The following is a 19108-nucleotide window of genomic DNA, read 5'->3' as shown; positions in this document are numbered from 1 at the left end:
ATGAAAGCATATTCCAATAGTTGAGGGGCTGCCACAAAGACAAGGGGGGGTCAACCCAGGGGTGGGCTGCTGGGGTTCTTAAGGGTTCGGGAGAACCTCTAAGTAAGATTCTGTGCAATTCAGAGAACCCCCAAATCCCACTCCTGGCTGGCTCCGCCCAGCCCACCCCTCCCTTCCCCTCCCAGGAGTCCCCACATGGCTTGTTATGGATGCAGGTAAGTGCAGAGTGCTCGCAGAGGCTCAGGGAGGGTGAAAAAGGTTCGGGAAGGCTGGAAATGGGCCCATTTCTGGCCTCCAGAGGGCATCCAGAACCTGGGGAGGCTGTTTTCACCCTCCCGGAGGCTCGAGAAAAGCCTCTGGAGCCCGGGGAGGGCAAAAATGCCCTCCCGCTGTGATGCAGGAGGCCGACTAGGCCACACCCATGGCCACGCCCACCCAGCAACTGGGCAGAGAACCCCTTGCTAAAATTTTTGAAGCCCACCCCTGGGTCAACCTATTCTCCAAAGCCCCTGAAGGCAGGACAAGAAGCAACGGGTGGAAATTAATCAAGGAGAAAAGCAACTTAAGAACTAAGGAGAAATTTCCCGACAGTGAGAACAATTAATCAGTGGAACAACTTGCCTCCAGAAGTTGTGAAAGCTCCAACACTGGTAGTTTTTAAGAGGAGATTGGACAACCCTTTGTCTGAAATGCTATAAGGCAAGGTCTCCTGCTTGAGCATGGGGTTGGACTGGATGGCCTCCAAGGTCCCTTCCAACTCTGTTATTCTTTTGTGCTGTTTGCCACCCAGCTCTCCTAGATGAGCCTTCAAGGTCATCTCCCTTACTCTCTACACGTTTTGGTGCTCAGACCAAAAAGTTTCCTTCTGTTTCCTTGCTTTCCTCCTTCGCTACAATTTTCGTTCCCAAGACTGCATTGCCACGAAATTTCGTAAGCTTTTTGTCATCAGCAATTCACAACCCAGAGAGGATTCGTCCATGATGCAAGGAGGATTGTTATCTTGCAAGCTGCAATGCCAAGGGTTTTTCCTGTCCTCCCTGGGGGGCCAGGCTCCCTCTGTGAGCATTTCCTACATCTACCCTACACTGCCAAGCCAAGGATACGCATTACAAATTCTCATTGCTAAAATAATTAAGATTCCCCCGGGGAGTAATTGCTGGGAAGTGGAAGCTTCCACCGGCTTCCAAATTAGAGAAAAAAGTTAATAACATCGGCGGAGATCTCGGAGCTATTAGCGGGAAAACGGTGCAACTTAAATCAGGCATCCCGAAGACTTTTAAAAACAGATCCCTGTTTATTCTGGGTATGGAATGGGATTTAGGCAGGGGTGAAATCCAGCAGGTTCTGACAGGTTCTGGGGAACCGGTAGCGGAAATTTTAAGCAGTTCAGAGAACCGGCAAATACCACCTCTGGCTGACCCCAGAATGGGCTAGGAATGGAGATTTTGCAATATCCTTCCCCCAGGAGTGGGGAGGGAATGGAGATTTTGCAATATCCTTCCCCCAGGAGTGGGGAGGGAATGGAGATTTTGCAATATCCTTCCCCCAGGAGTGGGGAGGGAATGGAGAGTTTGCAGTATCCTTCTCCTGCCACGCCCACCAAGCCACACCACACACACCAAGCCACACCCACAGAACCAGTAGTAAAAAAATTTAGATTTCATCACTGAATTTAGGTCTGGAAAAAGGTAAAAACAAGACTATATTATATAGTCCTTAGCTTACAACAGTTTATAAAATGACTATTTGAAGTTACAACAGCACCGAACAAGTGACTTATGACCGTTTTTCACAGTGATGACCGTTGCCGCATCCCCATGGTCATGTGATCAAAATTCAAATGCTGGGCAACTGGCATGTACTTATGCCAGTTGCAGAAGGTCACGGGGTTCCGGGATCCCGTTTTGCGACTTTCTGACAAGCAAAAGTCCATGAGGGAAGCCAGATTCACTTAACAAACCTATTACTAATTGGATCAGTGATTCACTTGGCAATAGTCGCAAGAAAGGTGGTAAAATGGCGCAAAGTCCGCTTAACAAGTTTAGCAGCAGAAATGTTGGGCTCAATTGTGGTCGTAAATTGAGGATTACCTGTTGCAAAAGAACAAGAAATATTTCCATTCCATTCCATTCCATTTTCTCTTCTCTTCTCTTCTCTTCTCTTCTCTTCTCTTCTCTTCTCTTCTCTTCTCTTCTCTTCTCTTCTCTTCTCTTCTCTTCTCTTCTCTTCTATTTTCTCTTCTCTTCTCTTCTCTTCTCTTCTATTTTCTCTTCTCTTCTATTTTCTTTTTTCTTCTCTTCTCTTCTCTTCTCTTCTCTTCTCTTCTCTTCTCTTCTCTTCTCTATCCAGTTCTATCCAATTCTATCCTATCCTATCCTATCCTATCCTATCCTATCCTATCCTATCCTATCCTATCCTATCCTATCCTATCCTATCCAGATCATTACAGGCTGGTCTTTCTGGGGGGAACCCGCAATGCTCATGCCAGACAGCAGGGGGCAGTGCTGACTCACAAAAGGCTCTGCCGCCCCCCTCCCCAATTTTCATAAGGGCACGTTAATTTGATGCGCATTTAAGTTGATGGAGCAACAGTCAATAAAAGCCTGCGGAGAATGAATGAATGAATGAACGGGGAGAGAGGCCGCTTTCTGGTTCCATCCTGGTTAAAGCATCTCATTTTTTAAAAATACAATGAGATTAATAATCCAGCCCGTCAGATGCCTTCAAAGGAGCTCCTCGCTTAGGAAGGAAGGCCACTTTGCAATTGTGTGTGTGTGTGTGTGTATGAGTGTGAAGTCGATGTGCTGAGTGCATTGATCCGATGGCCTTCTAACTCTTATCCTTGCGTAAAGCCAGCAGCGAGGGACACTTGAATCACAAAACAGACAGGCATTTGGCCAGGATAGGGAAGGGGTCTCTCGATCCTGGGAACAGCACAAACCACGTTTGCTGGTTTAAAAGTGGTTACCGTATTTTTCGGACTATAGGATGCACCTAAATTTAGAAGAGGAAAACAACAACAAAAAGTTTTTGGCCTCCCTTTTTTCGGGCCATTTTTCGGCCCTTTTCCAGTCTTTTTTCAGCCTGTTTCTGGGGCTTTTTCTGGCCTGTTTTCGAGGCTTTTTTGGGCCCATTTTCAAGGCTTTTTTTGGCCCATTTTCTAGGCTTTTTGGGGCCGTTTTTGAGGCTTTTGGGGGGCCATTTTCAAGGCTTTTTGGGCAGTGTTTTCAAGGCTTTTTGGCCCATTTTCGAGGCTTTTGGGGGGCTGTTTTCAAGGCTTTTGGGGGGCTGTTTTTGAGGCTTTTTGGGGAGTGTTTTCGAGGCTTTTTTGGCCCATTTGTGAGGCTTCTTTTTGGTCTGTTTTCAAGCCTAAAAAATGGGCCAAAGAAAGCCCCCCAAACAGGCTGGAAACAGGCAAAAAAGCAGGCTGAAAAAAGTTCCAAAATGGGCCAAAAAAGCCCCCCAAATGGGCCAAAAAAAGCCTCAAAAACAGGCCGAAAAAGCCAAAAAATGGGTCGAAGAAAGGCCTGAAAAAGGCTGAAAAAGGCTCGAAAACAGGGCATGCGGAGGCCAAAAAAAAATGGCTGGCGGGTGGGCGGGGCTTTGGCAATATTCGGTCTATAAGACGCACAGGCATTTCCACCCCCTTTTGAGAGACAAAAAGGTGCATCTTATAGTCCGAAAAATATGGTAAATCTTTAGGAGTGAGGGAAGGCGAGTGACGTTTAGGGAAGGGGAGAATTTTAAGTGGCTTGTTATTACGAAGAGTGGTTTAGTTGGCTTTCACATTAGAAATGCCAGTTAGTTACAAAATCCTCGATTTACAACAATTCATTTAGTGACTCGGTTAACAACTGCCTTGCTCAGCAGTGGAAATTGCAATTGTCGTAGATTGAGGACTATAAATGCCTCCCATCTCACTATCCAAAGTGATTCTGAGTGGAATCTTGGCAAAGCTTGCTGGGGAATTCTGGGAAGTTGAAGTCCACCGGTCTTAAAGTTTGAGAAACCTGATCTTAACATTTGGTCTTAAATTTTTTGAAACCCTCAATGGACAACATGGGAATCTCAGCAGTCAAAGGCGAAGACCAGACAAGTCTCCAAAAAGAATAGAGAACATAGATATTACAGAGTCGGAAGGGAACCTTGGAGGTCTTCTAGTCCAACCCACTGCTCAAACAGTAGACCCTATCCCCATTCCAGACAAATGGCGGTCCAATCTCTTCTTGAAAACCCCAGTGATGGAACAACCACAACTTCTGGTGGCAAGCTGTTCCACTGGTTAATTGTCCTCACTGTTAGAAAGTTTCTCCTTAATTCCAGGTTGCTTCTCTCCTTGCTTAGTTTCCATCCATCGTTTCTTGTCTTGCCTTAGGAAAATGAGTTGACCCCCCCTCGTCTTTGTGGCAGCCCCTCAAATATTAAATGTAAAGGTAAAGGTTCCTCTCGCACATATGTGCTGGTCGTTCCCGACTCTAGGGGGCTCATCTCCGTTTCAAAGCCGAAGAGCCAGCGCTGTCCGAAGACGTCTCCGTGGTCGTGTGGCCGGCATGACTCAACGCCAAAGGCGCACGGAAAACGCTGTTCCCTTCCCACCAAAGGGGGTCCCTATTTTTCCACTTGCATTTTTTTTTACCTGCTTTCGAACTGCTAGGTTGGCAGAAGCTGGGACAAGTCACGGGAGCTGATCCCGTTCCGCGGCAGCACTAGGGATTCGAACCGCTGAACTGCCGACCTTTCGATCGACAAGCTCAGCGTCTTAGCCGCTGAGCCACCGCGTCCCTTCAAATATTAGAACACTGCTAAACATTAAATGAGAAGAGTTGTTCTGATTTTCCTACAATTGTCTTGGAAGGAAATCGTAATCAGCTCTGGTTTAACTCTTCCCAGAAACAGAGTTGTGTATATTTGTGTGTCTATGACCCCCTTGATTAACAAAGGCTTCCGGATGCCGCACACTGCCCGAAATTAATGTGTTTATTTTGGCATCTTGCAATCTGTTGCTTCCCAAAAATCAGATTTAATCACTTGGTAGTTTGGGAACGATCAGCCACCGATCAAAACAAGGACTTTCTTGGAATAAATAAATTTATTTATTTATTCATTCATTCAATTTCTATACCACCCTTCTCCTATTGGACTCAGGGCGGTGCACAGCCAAGGATAAAAAACATACCAATACAAAATTTAAAATCAATTGAAAGAATTATACAGCTTTGGCCCACAATTTAAAACAATCCAATTAAAACCAAATTTACACTTAAAAAACTAAAAAGCTAAAAAGAGCTAAAAAAGATTATATATATATATATATATAATCTTTTTTAGCTCTTTTTAGCTTTTTAGTTTTTTAAGTGTAAATTTGGTGTAAATTTTTTAAGTGTATATATTTGGTAAATATTTATATATATATATATATATATATATATATATATATATATATATATATATATATATATATATATATATATATATATATATATAAATTTTCTTACTTCTTCGTAGGGTTTATGTGTGTTTTTCTTCTAGCCAGGTTTTCCCTACGTAGCCAAGGTTTTTTTGTAGATGTGATTCTACTGAGCTGGAGCTACAAAAAAAACCTTGGCTACGTAGGGAAAACCTGGCTAGAAGAAAAACACACACACACACACACACACACACACACACATATATATATATTCCTGGTAGAACAGCACAATTTCTTTTTTTGGAAAGAACCGAGGTTGGAAGTTTAGAAGATCAGAAGAAAAGAAAGGGGTTTCCCCCCCCAATTATTCCGCTTGTCCTAATAATCATTCCACTTGTCAGAAACTCTCTCCTGCATCAAAATTTGCAACGACCCTTCCATGGCTCCTGCTTATAGGTTTTGTAGTCAGACAAGACCCCAACCTCCCTCCTACCAGCAGGAGGGAATCAGATATAATTTCAAAGACGGAATGATTAAAGGTCTGGAGAGTAGATATTAGAAGAGCAACAAAGATGATTGGGGGGGGCTGGAGACTAAAATATATGAAGAACGGTTGCAGGAATTGGGTGTGTCTAGTCTGATGAAAAGAAGGACCAGGGGTGACATGATAGCAGTCTTCCAATATCTCAGGGGCTGCCACAAAGAAGAGGGAGTCAAGCTATTCTCCAAAGCCTCTGAAGATAGGAGAAGAAGCGATGGGTGGAAACTAATCAAGGAGAGAAGCAACCTAGAACTAAGGAGAAATTTCCTGACAGTGAGAACAATTAACCAGCGGAACAATTTGCCTCCAGAAGTTGTGAATTCGCCAACACTGGAAGTTTTTAAGAAGATGTTGGATAACCATTTGTCTGAAGTGGTGTAGGGTTTCCTGCCTAAGCAAGGGGTTGGACTAGAAGACCTCCAAGGTCCCTTCCAACTCTTCTCTTCTCTTCTCTTCTCTTCTCTTCTCTTCTCTTCTCTTCTCTTCTCTTCTCTTCTCTTCTCTTCTCTTCTCTTCTCTTCTCTTCTCTTCTCTCCTCTCCTCTCCTCTCCTCTCCTCTCCTCTCCTCTCCTATCCTATCCTATCCTATCCTATTCTATTCTATTCTATTCTATTCTATTCTATTCTATTCTATTCTATTCTATTCTATTCTACTCTAACCCAGGAGAGAAGCAACCTGGAACCAAGGAGAAACTTCCTAACAGTAAGAACAATTAACCAGTGGAACAACTTTCCACTAGAAGTTGCAGGTAGCTTCATTACTGGAGGTTTTTAAGAAGATGTTGGATAACGATTTGTCTGAAGTGGTGTAGGGTTTCCTGCCTAAGCAGGGGGTTGGACTAGAAGACCTCCAAGGTCCCTTCCAGCTTCTATTCCGATTGGATTGGGACCATGCCTGAAACTCTAGCGTTCAAAGTCCTTTCTGCAACAAAGTGCCAGGCTCGACTCAGCCAAAGCATACAAGAGGGGCCATTTCAAACATCTTTATTTGCAATGCTAAACAATAAAAAAAAAAAACCCACCCACACACTTTTATGGAAAACACAACGTGATTTGTTCAATAGCGAAAGTTCAGTGGCCAACGCACCAGAAATGCCCTCGGGGGCTTCATCGCGGGAAGTAAAGGAGACTGTTCAAGGGCCAGGTAGTCCTCGACTTACGACCATTCATTTAGTGACCGTCTGAAGTGATGATGGCGCTGAAAAAAGTGACTCGCTTTTATGACCATTGCAGCATCCCCGCCATGCCGTGATCGAAATTCGGACCGGGAAGGGTGTGTGTGTGTCCCCGGATCTCCATCTGTGACCTTTCCCCAGTTCAAACTAACAGTAACAGAGTTGGAAGGGACCTTAGAGGTTATCTAGTCCAACCCCCTGCTCACGCAAGGAGACCTGTACTAGGGAGTCGAACTGCTGAACTGCCAACCTTTCTGATCGACAAGCTCAGCGTCTGAGCCACTGAGCCACCTAGTTCAGGCTGACATCCATTAAGTGAAGTCAGTGGGGAAGCTGGACTCATTTAATGACTGTGTGATTCGCCGAACGACTGCAGTGGTTGTAAAATCGGGCACGGCTCATTTTTCACAACCGCCTGGCTTAACAATTGAAATTGTGGCCTCAAAGTGTGGTCATAAGTCGAGGACTATCTGTAGGAATTTTCTCTCAGTTCTTTATCATTTTAGGCCGTCTTTCGGCGATAAAAGCCCAACCCCAAAATTAAAAAGGGGCTCAGGTAACAGTGGAGCATCCCCCATCCTTCTGACAGGCCCAAGAAGGAGTTGAGATGTTCCAGAAAACGGCAACTTTGGGAAAACTTCGTTTCCTCCTGAAGCATGTCCAGAAACACGGCGACCCCGTAGGGACCCCAAAAGAGATAAAAAATCCAGCTGATGTTCCAACGGGGGTGGCCCCTCTTTCCACACCCCTTGAGACCCGCCGTGGTCAAGACCACGATGAGCGGGAGAAGGGCCAGAATCACCAAACAGAAGGCCACGTGGACCAGGGACCAGGCGTGAAGCTTGGCGAGACGATCTGGGATGCAAAGCCCATCGGTGCTGCTCACCAACGCGGCCGGGATGGCGCAGAGGAAGCCCATCATCCACAGCAGGGTGGGCAGAAATGGCTGAAGGAGACCCCATGAGCTTCGGCAGGCGGTGCCAGCCGCCAACAAGCCGTGAGCGAAGAGGCTCCCGAATTTCAGTCCATGGATCACTTGGCAGAGACGGTCTTCTATGGCCCACCTCCAGCCGATGCCCAGGGCGAAAAACGGCAACGTGAAAGCAAAGATGACCCCTCCGACGGCAAGCAGGACAAGCTCCACCTTCCCTGGCTGGCACTGATCCCAAAACCGAGGGCATTTGGTTAAGGCAATGCCGAGCGCCACGTTGGCAACAATTCCCAGGAAGCAGGTGATGCCTAGGAAAACCGGAATCCCGCCGATAAAACTGGAACAAAAGGTGTACTGGCACGGTTCCGCGAAGTTTTGATACCAGTCGTCTTCCGCTGTTTCGTTCTGGGTGAAGTTGTCCATCAGCTCCCAGAGGTCAGGATTGGTTGTATAGTCATACACGGTGCTGTTGGCTAAATCCTGTCCATTGGGAGAGAGAAGATGGAGAGGTGAAGGACGGGGAAGGAGATAAATGGAAAATGTGAAAGGAAATGGGGAGGATTATACAAATTTAACAGAGTTGGAAGGGACCTTGTAGCAGGGGTGGGGCTGCTGGGGGTTCGTAGGGGTTCGGGAGAACCTCTAGCTAAGATTCGGTGCAGTTCGGACAACCCCCAAATCCCACTCCTGGCTGGCCCTCCCAGGAGTCCCTACGCCGCCCAATTTGGATGCAGATAAGTGCAGGGCGCGTGCAGAGGTTTGGGGAGGGTGAAAAACGGGCCTATTGGAAGATTGGGAAGGCCGGAAATGGGCCTGTTTCTGGCCTCCAGAGGGCCTCCGGAGCCTGGGGAGGCCATTTTCACCCTCCCGGAGGCTCGAGAAAAACTTCCAGAGCCCCGGGAGGGCAACAATGCCCCCCTCTTGCCATGGTGCAGGAGGCCAACATGGCCACGCCCACCCAGCAACCGGGCAATTAAAAAAAATTTTTTTTGGAAGCCCACTGCTGCCTTTGATCATCTTGGTTGCTCTTGTCTTAAAGTTTTCCCAAAGTCTCAACATCTTTTGTTTTTGTAAGTCTGGGGACCACAATTGGTTGCAGCATTCCAGATGTGGTCTTGTTAGGATGATGATACAGGGGAGGATATAGGAAGGGCAACATGTGGAAGATGTTATTTCTCAAACTCTGGTATGGGGGAGGGGGGAAATATGGGGCCTAGGGGAGTTTTTGCAGAATTCCCAAGGTGGCAAAACTGCAGGAGGATTCGCAGGTGTTTGTGTTTAAGATTTCGAAGAGCAGAGGATCCATTTGGCTCCAGAAAGAAAGGGAAAAAAAGAGTTACCGAAGGGCAGACTTGCTCGGCATGTGAATTTGTTTCCCTCCCAGACGTTCCCTTTGATAACTTTATGCGTCCCTTGCTAGACTGCCACTCGAATTAATGGGAATTTATCTCTTCACCTTAGCCTTTCCTTAAACACATTTATTATCGGGGAGTGATGTCCGATGGATCACCGAACAGGATGGGGAAACTGACTTCTGGGAGGCAGAGAGAGAGAGAGAGTTGCCCCAAAGGGGAAGAGCTGAGAGCGAAATGTTGGAAGGAGAAGGAGAAGAGAAGGAGAAAAAGAGAAGGAGAAGAGAAGGAGAAGGAGGAAGAGAATGAGGAGGAGCTGGAAGGAGGAGAAGGAGGAGGAGGAGGAGAGAAGGAGGAGGAGATGAAAAGGAAGGAGGAAAAGGAAGAGGAGGAGGAGAAGGAGAAGCAAAAGGAGAAAGAGAAGGAGGAAGAGGAAGAGAATGAGGAGGAGCTGGAAGGAGGAGAAGGAGGAGAAGGAGAGAAGGAGGAGGAGATGAAAAGGAAGGAGGAAAAGGAAAAGGAGAAGGAGAAGCAAAAGGAGAAAGAGAAGGAGAAAGAGAAGAAGAAAAGAAGAAGGAAGAAGAGAAGGAGGAGGAGATGGAAGGAGGAAAAGGAGGAGGAGAAGGAGAGGCAAAAGGAGAAGGAGAAGAAGGAGGAGATGAAAAGGAAGGAGGAAAAGGAGGAGGAGAAGGAGAAGCAAAAGGAGAAAGAGAAGGAGAAAGAGAAGAAGAAAAGAAGAAGGAAGAAGAGAAGGAGGAGGAGATGGAAGGAGGAAAAGGAGGAGGAGAAGAAGGAGAAGCAAAAGGAAAAAGAGAAGGAGAAGAGAAGGAGAAGAGGGAGGAAAAGAGAAGGAGGAGAAGGAGAAAGAGAAGAGGAGAGAAGGAGAAGGAGGAAGAGAATGAGGAGGAGATGAAAAGGAAGGAGGAGGAGGAAGAGAAGGAGAAAGAGAAGGAGGAGGAGGAGAAAAAGAAGAAGAGAAGAAAGAAGGAGAAGAAAAAGAAGGAGAGAAGGAGGAGAAGAGGAGAAGAAGAAAGAAGAAGAAAAAAGGAGAAGGAGAAGAAGGAGAAAGAGAAGAAGAGAAAGAAGAAAGAGAAGAAGAGAGAAGAAGAAGAAAAAAGGAGGAGAAAGAAGAAGAAAGAAGAAGAAAGAAAGAAAGAAGACTTTTAGTGTGATGGGGCAAACAGAGTTTGTCTTTTTCATTATGGCCGGCCGATGTTTCCATCTGACAGCTGAGGTGTGGGTGGCAAAAGGGTGCCGGTGTTGGTGTGTCGGTTGTGTGTCTGTGTGTCTGAGATATCCCTTCCCAGAGCAAAACTCCGGCTCAGAGCGGGAGAGGGCTGGATTTTTATACGCTGAATAATTCTCCCCTCTGGCCGCCACTTCGTCCCACCTGGAAGGAGACGAGGCCATTTTTCATCCTCTTCCTTTAGGTGACGATAAGATCGCAGGCTTGAATTAGAAAAAGACGTTGCGCGAAAGGCAGTCAATTCCTCCCCCATCGTGGTTTAATGAAGCAGAGACCCCAACTTCTTCAAAAAATCCTTCCTTCCTTCCTTCCTTCCTTCCTTCCTTCCTTCCTTCCTTCCTTCCTTCCTTCCTCCCTCCCTCCCTCCCAACTTCCTTCCACCCTCACTTTCGCCCAACTTTTCTTTCCTTCCTTCCTCCCTCCCTCCCTCCTTCCTTCCTTCTTCCCTCCCTCCTTCCTTCTTCCCTCCTCCCTCCTTTCCAATTGCCTTCCTCCCTCCCTCTCTCCCAACTTCCTTCCTTCCTCCCTCCCTCCAACTTCCTTCCTCCCTCCCTCCTGCACAACTTCCTCCCTCTCTCCCAACTTCCTTCCTCCCTCCCTCCCTCCTGCCCAACTTCCTTCCTCCCTCCCTCCAACTTACTTACTTCCTCCCTCCCAACTTCCTTCCTTCTTCCCTCCCTCCTTCCTCCCTCCCTCCTCCCTCCTTTCCAATTGCCTTCCTCCCTCCCTCTCTCCCAACTTCCTCCCTCCAACTTACTTCCTCCCTCCTTCCTCCCTCCCTCCCTTTCACCCAACTTCCTCCCTCCCTCCCTCTCTCCCAACTCCTTTCCTTCCTTCCTTCCTTCCCTCCCTCCCTCCCTCCCTCCCAGCCTCCCTCCCTCCTTCCTCCTTCGCAAATATATTTCCACCCCATCTTTTAATTTAAAAAGATCTCAAGCTGCTTTCCCAAGGAGGAACATCATTAAAACACAATAAAATTGCTAAATTGCAAACCTAATAAAAACAGTAAAATATAGAACCGCAGCATAAAATAATAAACAGCTTTACAATAACATTCCAGAAGCCGCAGCAGAAACGTCATCAAGATAAAGCCATTCTGAGCCAGACCGGAGCTTCCCTTAGCTCAGCGTCTTCCCCTTTCACGCCGATCCGCCCGGAGGCCAAAACCGGAAAGCTTCTCTGGATGTTTCTTCTCCTAGTAAAGGACACGCTAAGGTAAACTTCTCCTGGACCAGAGGTGGCTTTCAGCAGGTTCTGACCAGTTCTGGAGAACCGGTAGCGGAAATTTTGAGTAGTTCGGAGAACCAGTAGTGGAAATTTTGAGTAGTTCGGAGAACCGGTAGCGGAAATTTTGAGTAGTTCGGAGAACCGGTAGTAAAAAATTCTGACTGGCCCCGCCCCCATCTATTCTCCGCCTCCTGAGTCCCAGCTGATTGGGAGGGAATGGGGATTTTGCAGTAACCTTCCCCTGGAGCGGGGTGGGAATTTATTTTTATTTATTTTTATTAGTCATATTTCTATGCCGCCCACTCTCCGAGGACTCTGGGCGGCTTACACCAAAGACAGCATACTAAATAGCATCTTGCCCCCCAATAATCTGGGTGCTCATTTTACCCACCTCGGAAGGATGGAAGGCTGAGTCAACCTTGAGCCGGTGAGATTTGATCCGCTAATCTGCTGAACTAGCAGTCAGCTGAAGTAGCTGCAGTACTGCACTCTAACCACTGCGCCACCTCGGCTCATAAGGAGATTTTGCAGTATCCTTCCCCTGGAGTGGGGTGGGAATGGAGGTTTTACGGTATCCTTCCCCTGTTACGTCTACCAAGCCATGCCACGCCCATCAAGCCACGCCCACAGAACCGGTAGTAAAAAAATTTTGAAACCCACCACTGTCCTGGACGTGGAGGTTCTACCAAGATAAGAAACCCCAAAATGTATGGGGGATCTAGACCCATATTCCCTGCCTTCCCACCTGGCCAAAAGTTACGCTATTTGGAATTTGCCTCTTGCCTGGGATGGATTGTGGGAATCAGGTTGTTTGCACTGGAGTTTTACACACTTAATTTGCAGTTTTACCCTGCAAACCGCCTCTCCTAATGCTTTTTGCAAAATCCAAGCTCTGTCCTTAAGCCAAACTAAAATAAAAATGGCTCCTCTCTTTGGGCTCCCCTTGTGCAATCCTTTGTGCAAATGAAGGGACGGCTGGTGGACATCCCTCGACTTACGACGGATCGCTTAGCGACTGTTTGACGTTCCCCACCGACCTATCGGGACGGTTCGTTTTACGGCCGTTTGCATCGTCCCGCAGTCACGTGGCTGTGTTTTACGACGGTTTTGCTCAAAATCACACCATTGGCTTCTATGATTCGCTGAACAATCACGGGGGTTCCCCTCCCGCATGAGGATTCACTTAATGATGGGTGCCAAAAAAAAAAAGGGCATCCAATCAGGTGGGTCATAAAAACTGACTCGCTTTATGACCGTAATGAGTTATAACCGTGGGGGGCGGGGTCTCTGATGGTCGTAATTTGAGGACTACCTGTATGAGAGCCAAAGGGATTTTGCTTTGTTTAAATAATATCATATCATTTTGTCTATTGATATTTTAGGCTTTTATTGGATCGATTTGTCTAGTTTCTCTTTGCAGTTTTGGTGTTACTGTACATCAATAATGTTATTTCTGGGAGATTTTTTTGGGGGGGGAAATGCTTTTCTTTCTTTCAGCTCCTCACGTATAACATTTCCATTTAAATTCCGATTTGGAAGGTCTGTATATTCCGAACGCCTGCTACAATTAAGGGCAGATCTACCTGCCTTGTATCAAGTTGCATAATTCTTTCATTTTTATTGTCTGCAAGGGAAGGTCAGGGGCTCCCGAGAAAAAAAAAATTGCCTTCTTTTCGTGATTATTTTGTAAGCTGATTTCTGCTCCAGAAAAGGTTAATGTCAGATTTGAAAGAAGAGATCCAAACGCAAATGAATTTACTGGATGGTTTGAGGCTAACTGTGGAATTTGACTTTTGAAAAGGTTCAGAATTCATTTTTCTTTTTTGTCTAAGCAAAAAAATAATAATATAATCCCACATATTATGGAGAGGGAGGGAGGGAGGGAGGGAGAGGGAGAGAGGGAATGAACGGAGGCAGAGAGGGAGAGGGAAGAAGAGAGGGGGGAAGGAGAGAGGGAGAGAGAGGGAGAGGGAAGAAGAGAGGGGGGAAGGAGAGAGAGAGAGGGAGAGACAGAGGGAGCGGGAGAGAGAGGCAGAGAGAGGGAGAGAGGGAATGAGAGAGAGGGGGGAATGAGAGAGAGGCAAAGAGAGGCAAAGAGAGAAGGAAGGAGAGAAGGGGGAAGATGAGAGAGGGAGAGGAAGGCAGAGAGAGAGGGAGAGAGGGAGAGGGAAGGAGAGAGAGGGGGAAAGGGAAGGAGAGAGAGAGGGAGAGAGAGAGGGAGCGGGAGAGAGAGGCAGAGAGAGATAGAGGGAATGAGAGAGAGGCAGAGAGAGGCAAAGAGAGAAGGAAGGAGAGAAGGGGGAAGGTGAGAGAGGGAGAGGTAGGCAGAGAGATGGAGGGAGAGGGAAGGAGGGGGAAGGAGAGAGGGAGAGAGGGAGAAAGGGAAGGTGAGAGAGGGGGAATGAGAGAAAGATGGAGAGAGGGAGAGGGAAGAAGAGAGGGCGCGGGAGAGAGAGGCAGAGAGAGGGAGAGAGGGAATGAAAGCGAGGGAGGAATGAGAGAGAGGCAGAGAGAGAGGGAAGAAGAAAGAAGGGGAAGGAGAGAGGGAGAGAGGGAGAAAGGGAAGGAGAGAGAGGGGGGAATGAGAGAGAGATGGAGAGAGGGAGAGGGTAGAAGAGAGAGGGAGCGGGAGAGAGAGGCAGAGAGAGGGAAAGAGGGAATGAAAGTGAGGGAGGAATGAGAGAGAGGCAGAGAGAGGCAAAGAGAGAGAGGGAAGGAAAGATGGGGAAAGATGAGAGAGGGAGAGGGAGGCAGAGAGAGCGGGAGAGAGGGAGAAAGGGAAGGAGAGAGAGAGGGAGAGAGAGAGAGGGAGGGAGAGGGAGAGAGGGAATGAACGGAGGCAGAGAGGGAGAGGGAAGAAGAGAGACGGGGGAAGGAGAGAGGGAGAGAGAGGGAGAAAGGGAATGAGAGAGAGAGAGGGAGAGAGAGAGGGAGCGTGAGAGAGAGGCAGAGAGAGGCAAAGAGAGAAGGAAGGAGAGAAGGGGGAAGGGGAGATGAGAGAGGGAGAGGTAGGCAGAGAGAGATGGAGAGGGAGAGGGAAGAAGAAAGAGGGGGAAGGAGAGAGGGAGAGAGGGAGAAAGGGAAGGAGAGAGGGGGGAATGAGAGAACGATGGAGAGAGGGAGAGGCAAAGAGAGAGAGGGAGTGGGAGAGAGAGGCAGAGAGAGAGGGAGAGAGGGAATGAAAGCAAGGGAGGAATGAGAGAGAGGCAGAGAGAGGCAAAGAGAGAGAGGGAAGGAAAGATGGGGGAAGGTGAGAGAGGGAGAGGGAGGCAGAGAGAGTGGGAGAGAGGAAGAAAGGGAAGGAGAGAGAGTGGGGAATGAGAGAGAGAGGGAGAGAGAGAGAAAGTGCAATTAGCTAAGAGCACCGATGGGTGTCCCATGGCCAAGGCAGGACTCGAACCTGGGTCTCCAGGCTCCTAGTCCAGCTCTTCCACCACTACAGTTCGTTCTCGACTTACGACTTACAATTGGGACCGCCGGCCCTTCTGTCTGGGTCTAAGGAGCCACCCCCCCCGATTCTTATCCCCCCTTTTTTTTTTGCTGTGGTTGTTAAGCGAATCCCTGGAGCTGTTCAGCGAATCCCCATGGTCGTTAAGCCGAATCCGGCTTCTCCCCACCCCACCCCACCCTGACTTTGCTGATTGGAAGACCCCTGGAAAGGGGGGGGCAAATGGGGGGGACTCATCCCGTGAGCCCCTGGAATGCTGCAACCCATGTAAATACATTGTGCCGGTCAGTCCCATGAATTGTGGGGACGCTACGCCAGTCATCATCATCTTCATCATTATATTAGTAGCCCCCCCTCTTCTCCCAGCCCCCTCGCCCCCCAAAAAGATCTCCAAAACCTTGGAAAGACTCACCGTGCGAATGCAGTTACCCATGATGTCTATGCCAAGCCCGGTGGCTTCCACTGAAGTCTGTGTGACCTGGTAGCTCCAACAGTCTTCGGAGGTGGCATCTGGTCTTCATAGATAAGATTGGGGAGGGGGGGGGAAGGATGGAGAGGGGGAGGAAGATAAGCAAGGTGGGTGTGTTCTTGGACAGGAAGCACATAGTGGACTCACTCCATCTTCTGGGTGGAAAACGGAAAGCGAGGGGGAGACGGACGCTTGGCAGGAACTTGAGGAAATATCTCCGGAACGTTTTAGAAGGCACGTCAAATTCCCCTTGGTTTTGGACCTTCTTCCTGGTCTTGGTAGACCTCTTCTGAAGCGGGCCAAAAGCAACAAGAGAGAGAGGAGAGAGGCCAAGGTGTGGTGGGTACAATAAACCGACAACGTGCCTTGTGTGTTGTCTCGAAGGCCAACCGTTTTCTTGAGGAGGGTCTGTGGCAGGGCGAGGTCTTTCGCATAGGAATATGGTGGAGAGACCAAGAGTTGTGTAGACCCACCAGTGTTGAAGATAAAGGAAAGAGGATGGAGTGGATGGAGGGGTGGACTTCCACTCCCAGAATCCCCCAGCCAGGTTGCTTTAAGATGGGAGGACTTCAATTCCCAGAATCCCCCAGCCAGCCTGCTTTAAGATGAGTGGACTACAACTCCCAGAATCCCCCAGCCAGCCTGCTTTAAGATGGGTGGACTACAACTCCCAGAATCCCCCAGCCAGCCTGCTTTAAAAGGGGTGGGCTTCAACTTCCAGAATCCCCCAACCAGCCTGCTTTAAGATGAATGGACTTCAACTCCCAGAATCCCCCAGCCAGCCTGCTTTAAGATGAATGGACTTCAATTCCCAGAATCCCCCAGCCAGAATGCTTTAAGATGGGAGGACTTCAAGTCCCAGAATCCCCCAGCCAGCATGCTTTAAGATGAATGGACTTCAATTCCCAGAATCCCCCAGCCAGCATGCTTTAATTCTGGAAGTTGAAGTCCATTCATCTTAAAGCATGCTGGCTGGGGGATTCTGGGAATTGAAGTCCACCCAGCTTAAAATTGCCCAGGCTGAGAAAGACTGCATTAGAAGGAACAATAAACCCATCACCAACATTATCCTACCATGTTCCATGAAATTTACTCCCAGGACACAAGGCGCACGATTGTAATCTCAATCTTTAATTTAATTTGCACCGTGCGTGGCTTAATATTAACAATATTAATAACATCATCGCCTTTATATTAGACACACTTCCCATCCCAGCGCGTGTAAACAACTGTGGGTAACAGTTTGTGTTGTTTTGCAAAGCTTATTTCACTGTCACATATTATATTAAAAAAAAGGGGCTTTTTTGGGGGGGGATGATCTCTCTTTTTAGGGGGCAAGAAAACCTCCCACATAACACCATCTCCAGTTGTGAGGTCACACACACCATTGATTTCCTTGCCCGTTGCTCGCAGGTGACGCTTCCAGAGGGCCCCGGTTTTCCTTCCCCCCCTCCCGCCGGCGAATCCCGGCACCGTTTTAGTAATTACTCAGGATCTGAATAATTCAGCAATAATTTTGTATAACAAACGAAGTTTCACATTCTTTAATTACAGCAGTGAAGTGCCGGAGAGTGTGTGTGCGCGCATTTGTGCTAAATTATTCATCGCTTATCATCTCCACGAGCAACTATTAAGACAGATTACTCCGGGGACAAACCAACCTGTTTGAGGGGAATGTGCTAAATTATTGATTCGCCCCCCCCTCCACTGATTTATCTCTTCTTAAGACGTCACAACATGTCTTAGGGCTTTCTCCAAAAGGAACATCTCGTAATATCTTGCCAGCAAAACGTAAATAACTTCTTTCGCTTTAAAGCTGAAATCCAAGGGAATTAGCTCAGCTTCCCCACTTTTCAAAGTTTAATCGGGAAATGCTGATTGCTTTTGTGCTGATTGTATACAGGTTAGTCTTATCGACTGACAACCGTTCGCTTAGTGACCGCTCGATGTTACAATGGCGCTGAAAAAAAAAAACGACTTACGACCGTTTTGGCCCACTTATGACTGTTATAGCATCCCCGCAGTTACGTGATTTACACATTCGATGCTTAGTGACCGCTCGAAGTTACAACAGCGCTGAAAAAAAGCAACTTACGACCGTTTTGGCCCACTTATGACCATTGTAGCATCCCCGCGGTTACGTGATTTACACAGTCGGACGCTTGACAATTGTCTCACATTTATGACGGTTGCAGTGTCCCGGGGTCAAGTGATCTTGTTTTGCGACCTTCTGACAAGCAAAGTCAACGGAGAAGCCAGATTCACTTAACAACTCGGTTACTAACTGAATAACTGCAGCGATTCACTTAACAACTGTGGCAAGAAAGGTCGCAAAACAGGACAAAACTCACTTAAACAAGTTTCTCACTTAGCAACATAGATTTTGGGCTCAATTGTGGTCGTAAGTCTAGGGCTGCCTGTATATAAGTTTTGTTTTTTTTCCTCTTCCTTTGGCCAGCTATTTGAGTGAAACCTCCATAAACTGGCGCAGTCTACCTTTCAAGATAATGCCAGGAGCAGACCAGAAGGGGAAGCTTCGACGTGATGACGTCATCATGGGAATGCTGCAATGGTTGTAAGTGCGAGGATCGGTCGTAAGTCACTTTTTCCAGTACAGGTAGCTCTTGACTTACGACCACAATTGAGCCCAACATTTCTGTCGGTAAGGGAGACATTGGCTAAGTCAGTTTTGCGACCGTCGTTAAGGGAATCCCGCTTCCCCATGGACTTGGCTCGTGAGAAGGTCGCAAAAGGGGATGACGCCACCGTGGGAGACCGCGACCGTCGTAAGTAAATACGAGCCACTTGCCAAGCGTCTGAACTTGAATCACGTGACCCTGGGGAGGCCGCAACGGTCATAAGTGTGAAAAACGGTCATAGGTCACATGTTCAGAGCTTTAAATGGTCACTAAATGAACTGTTGTAAGCCGAGGACCACCTGTACCATTGCAAGTGTGAACTGTCATTGATGGGATGATGGTAAGTGAAGGACTGCCGTACTTGCATTTCCCCTTAAAATAATAATAATAATTAATAACAACAACAAAACAACAACAAGAACAACTCATAGATGTTGAAAGGGCTGTGCTATCGTGCTAATTCCCTACGACCAGGGATGGGCTGCTGGGGGTCCGCAGGGGTTCGGAAGAACCTCTAGGAAAGATTCTGTGCGGTTCGGAGAACCCCCGAATCCCACTCTTGGCTAGCCCCGCCCACTCCACCCCTCCCAGGAGTCCCCACGCGGCCCATTTTGGATGCAGGTAAGGCTCAGGGAGGGCAAAAAATGGGCCTACTAGAAATTTGGGAATTTGG

The 19108-nt window shown here is 47.7% G+C and overlaps 1 protein-coding gene across 3 annotated transcripts; it reads right to left on the bottom strand.

Moving 5' to 3' along the window:
• Positions 1-6916: 6916 nt before the first annotated feature.
• On the bottom strand, positions 6917-15855 carry ACKR1 (atypical chemokine receptor 1 (Duffy blood group)). Of its 3 annotated transcripts, none has more exons than XM_060694380.2 (3): positions 15740-15817; positions 11700-13706; positions 6917-8534 (listed from the first exon to the last, which is right to left on the bottom strand). In XM_060694380.2, exon 3 carries the CDS (start codon positions 8475-8477, stop codon positions 7626-7628), a length of 852 nt encoding a protein of 283 aa, XP_060550363.2. In that variant the 5' UTR covers positions 8478-8534; positions 11700-13706; positions 15740-15817; the 3' UTR covers positions 6917-7625. The 3 variants fall into 3 exon arrangements, with proteins under 3 accessions (XP_060550363.2, XP_060550364.2, XP_034264341.2); XM_060694381.2 differs by having other exon boundaries at positions 11700-11847; positions 15740-15785; XM_034408450.3 differs by lacking the exon at positions 11700-13706 and having other exon boundaries at positions 15740-15855.
• Positions 15856-19108: the final 3253 nt, after the last annotated feature.

Source organism: Pantherophis guttatus, chromosome 18 (genome assembly GCF_059756535.1).
Source record: "Pantherophis guttatus breed Tessera chromosome 18, ASM5975653v1, whole genome shotgun sequence".
Lineage (NCBI taxonomy): Eukaryota > Metazoa > Chordata > Lepidosauria > Squamata > Colubridae > Pantherophis > Pantherophis guttatus.
Note: the sequence above shows the minus strand (reverse complement) of the source record. Positions and strands in the feature narration are given on the sequence as shown.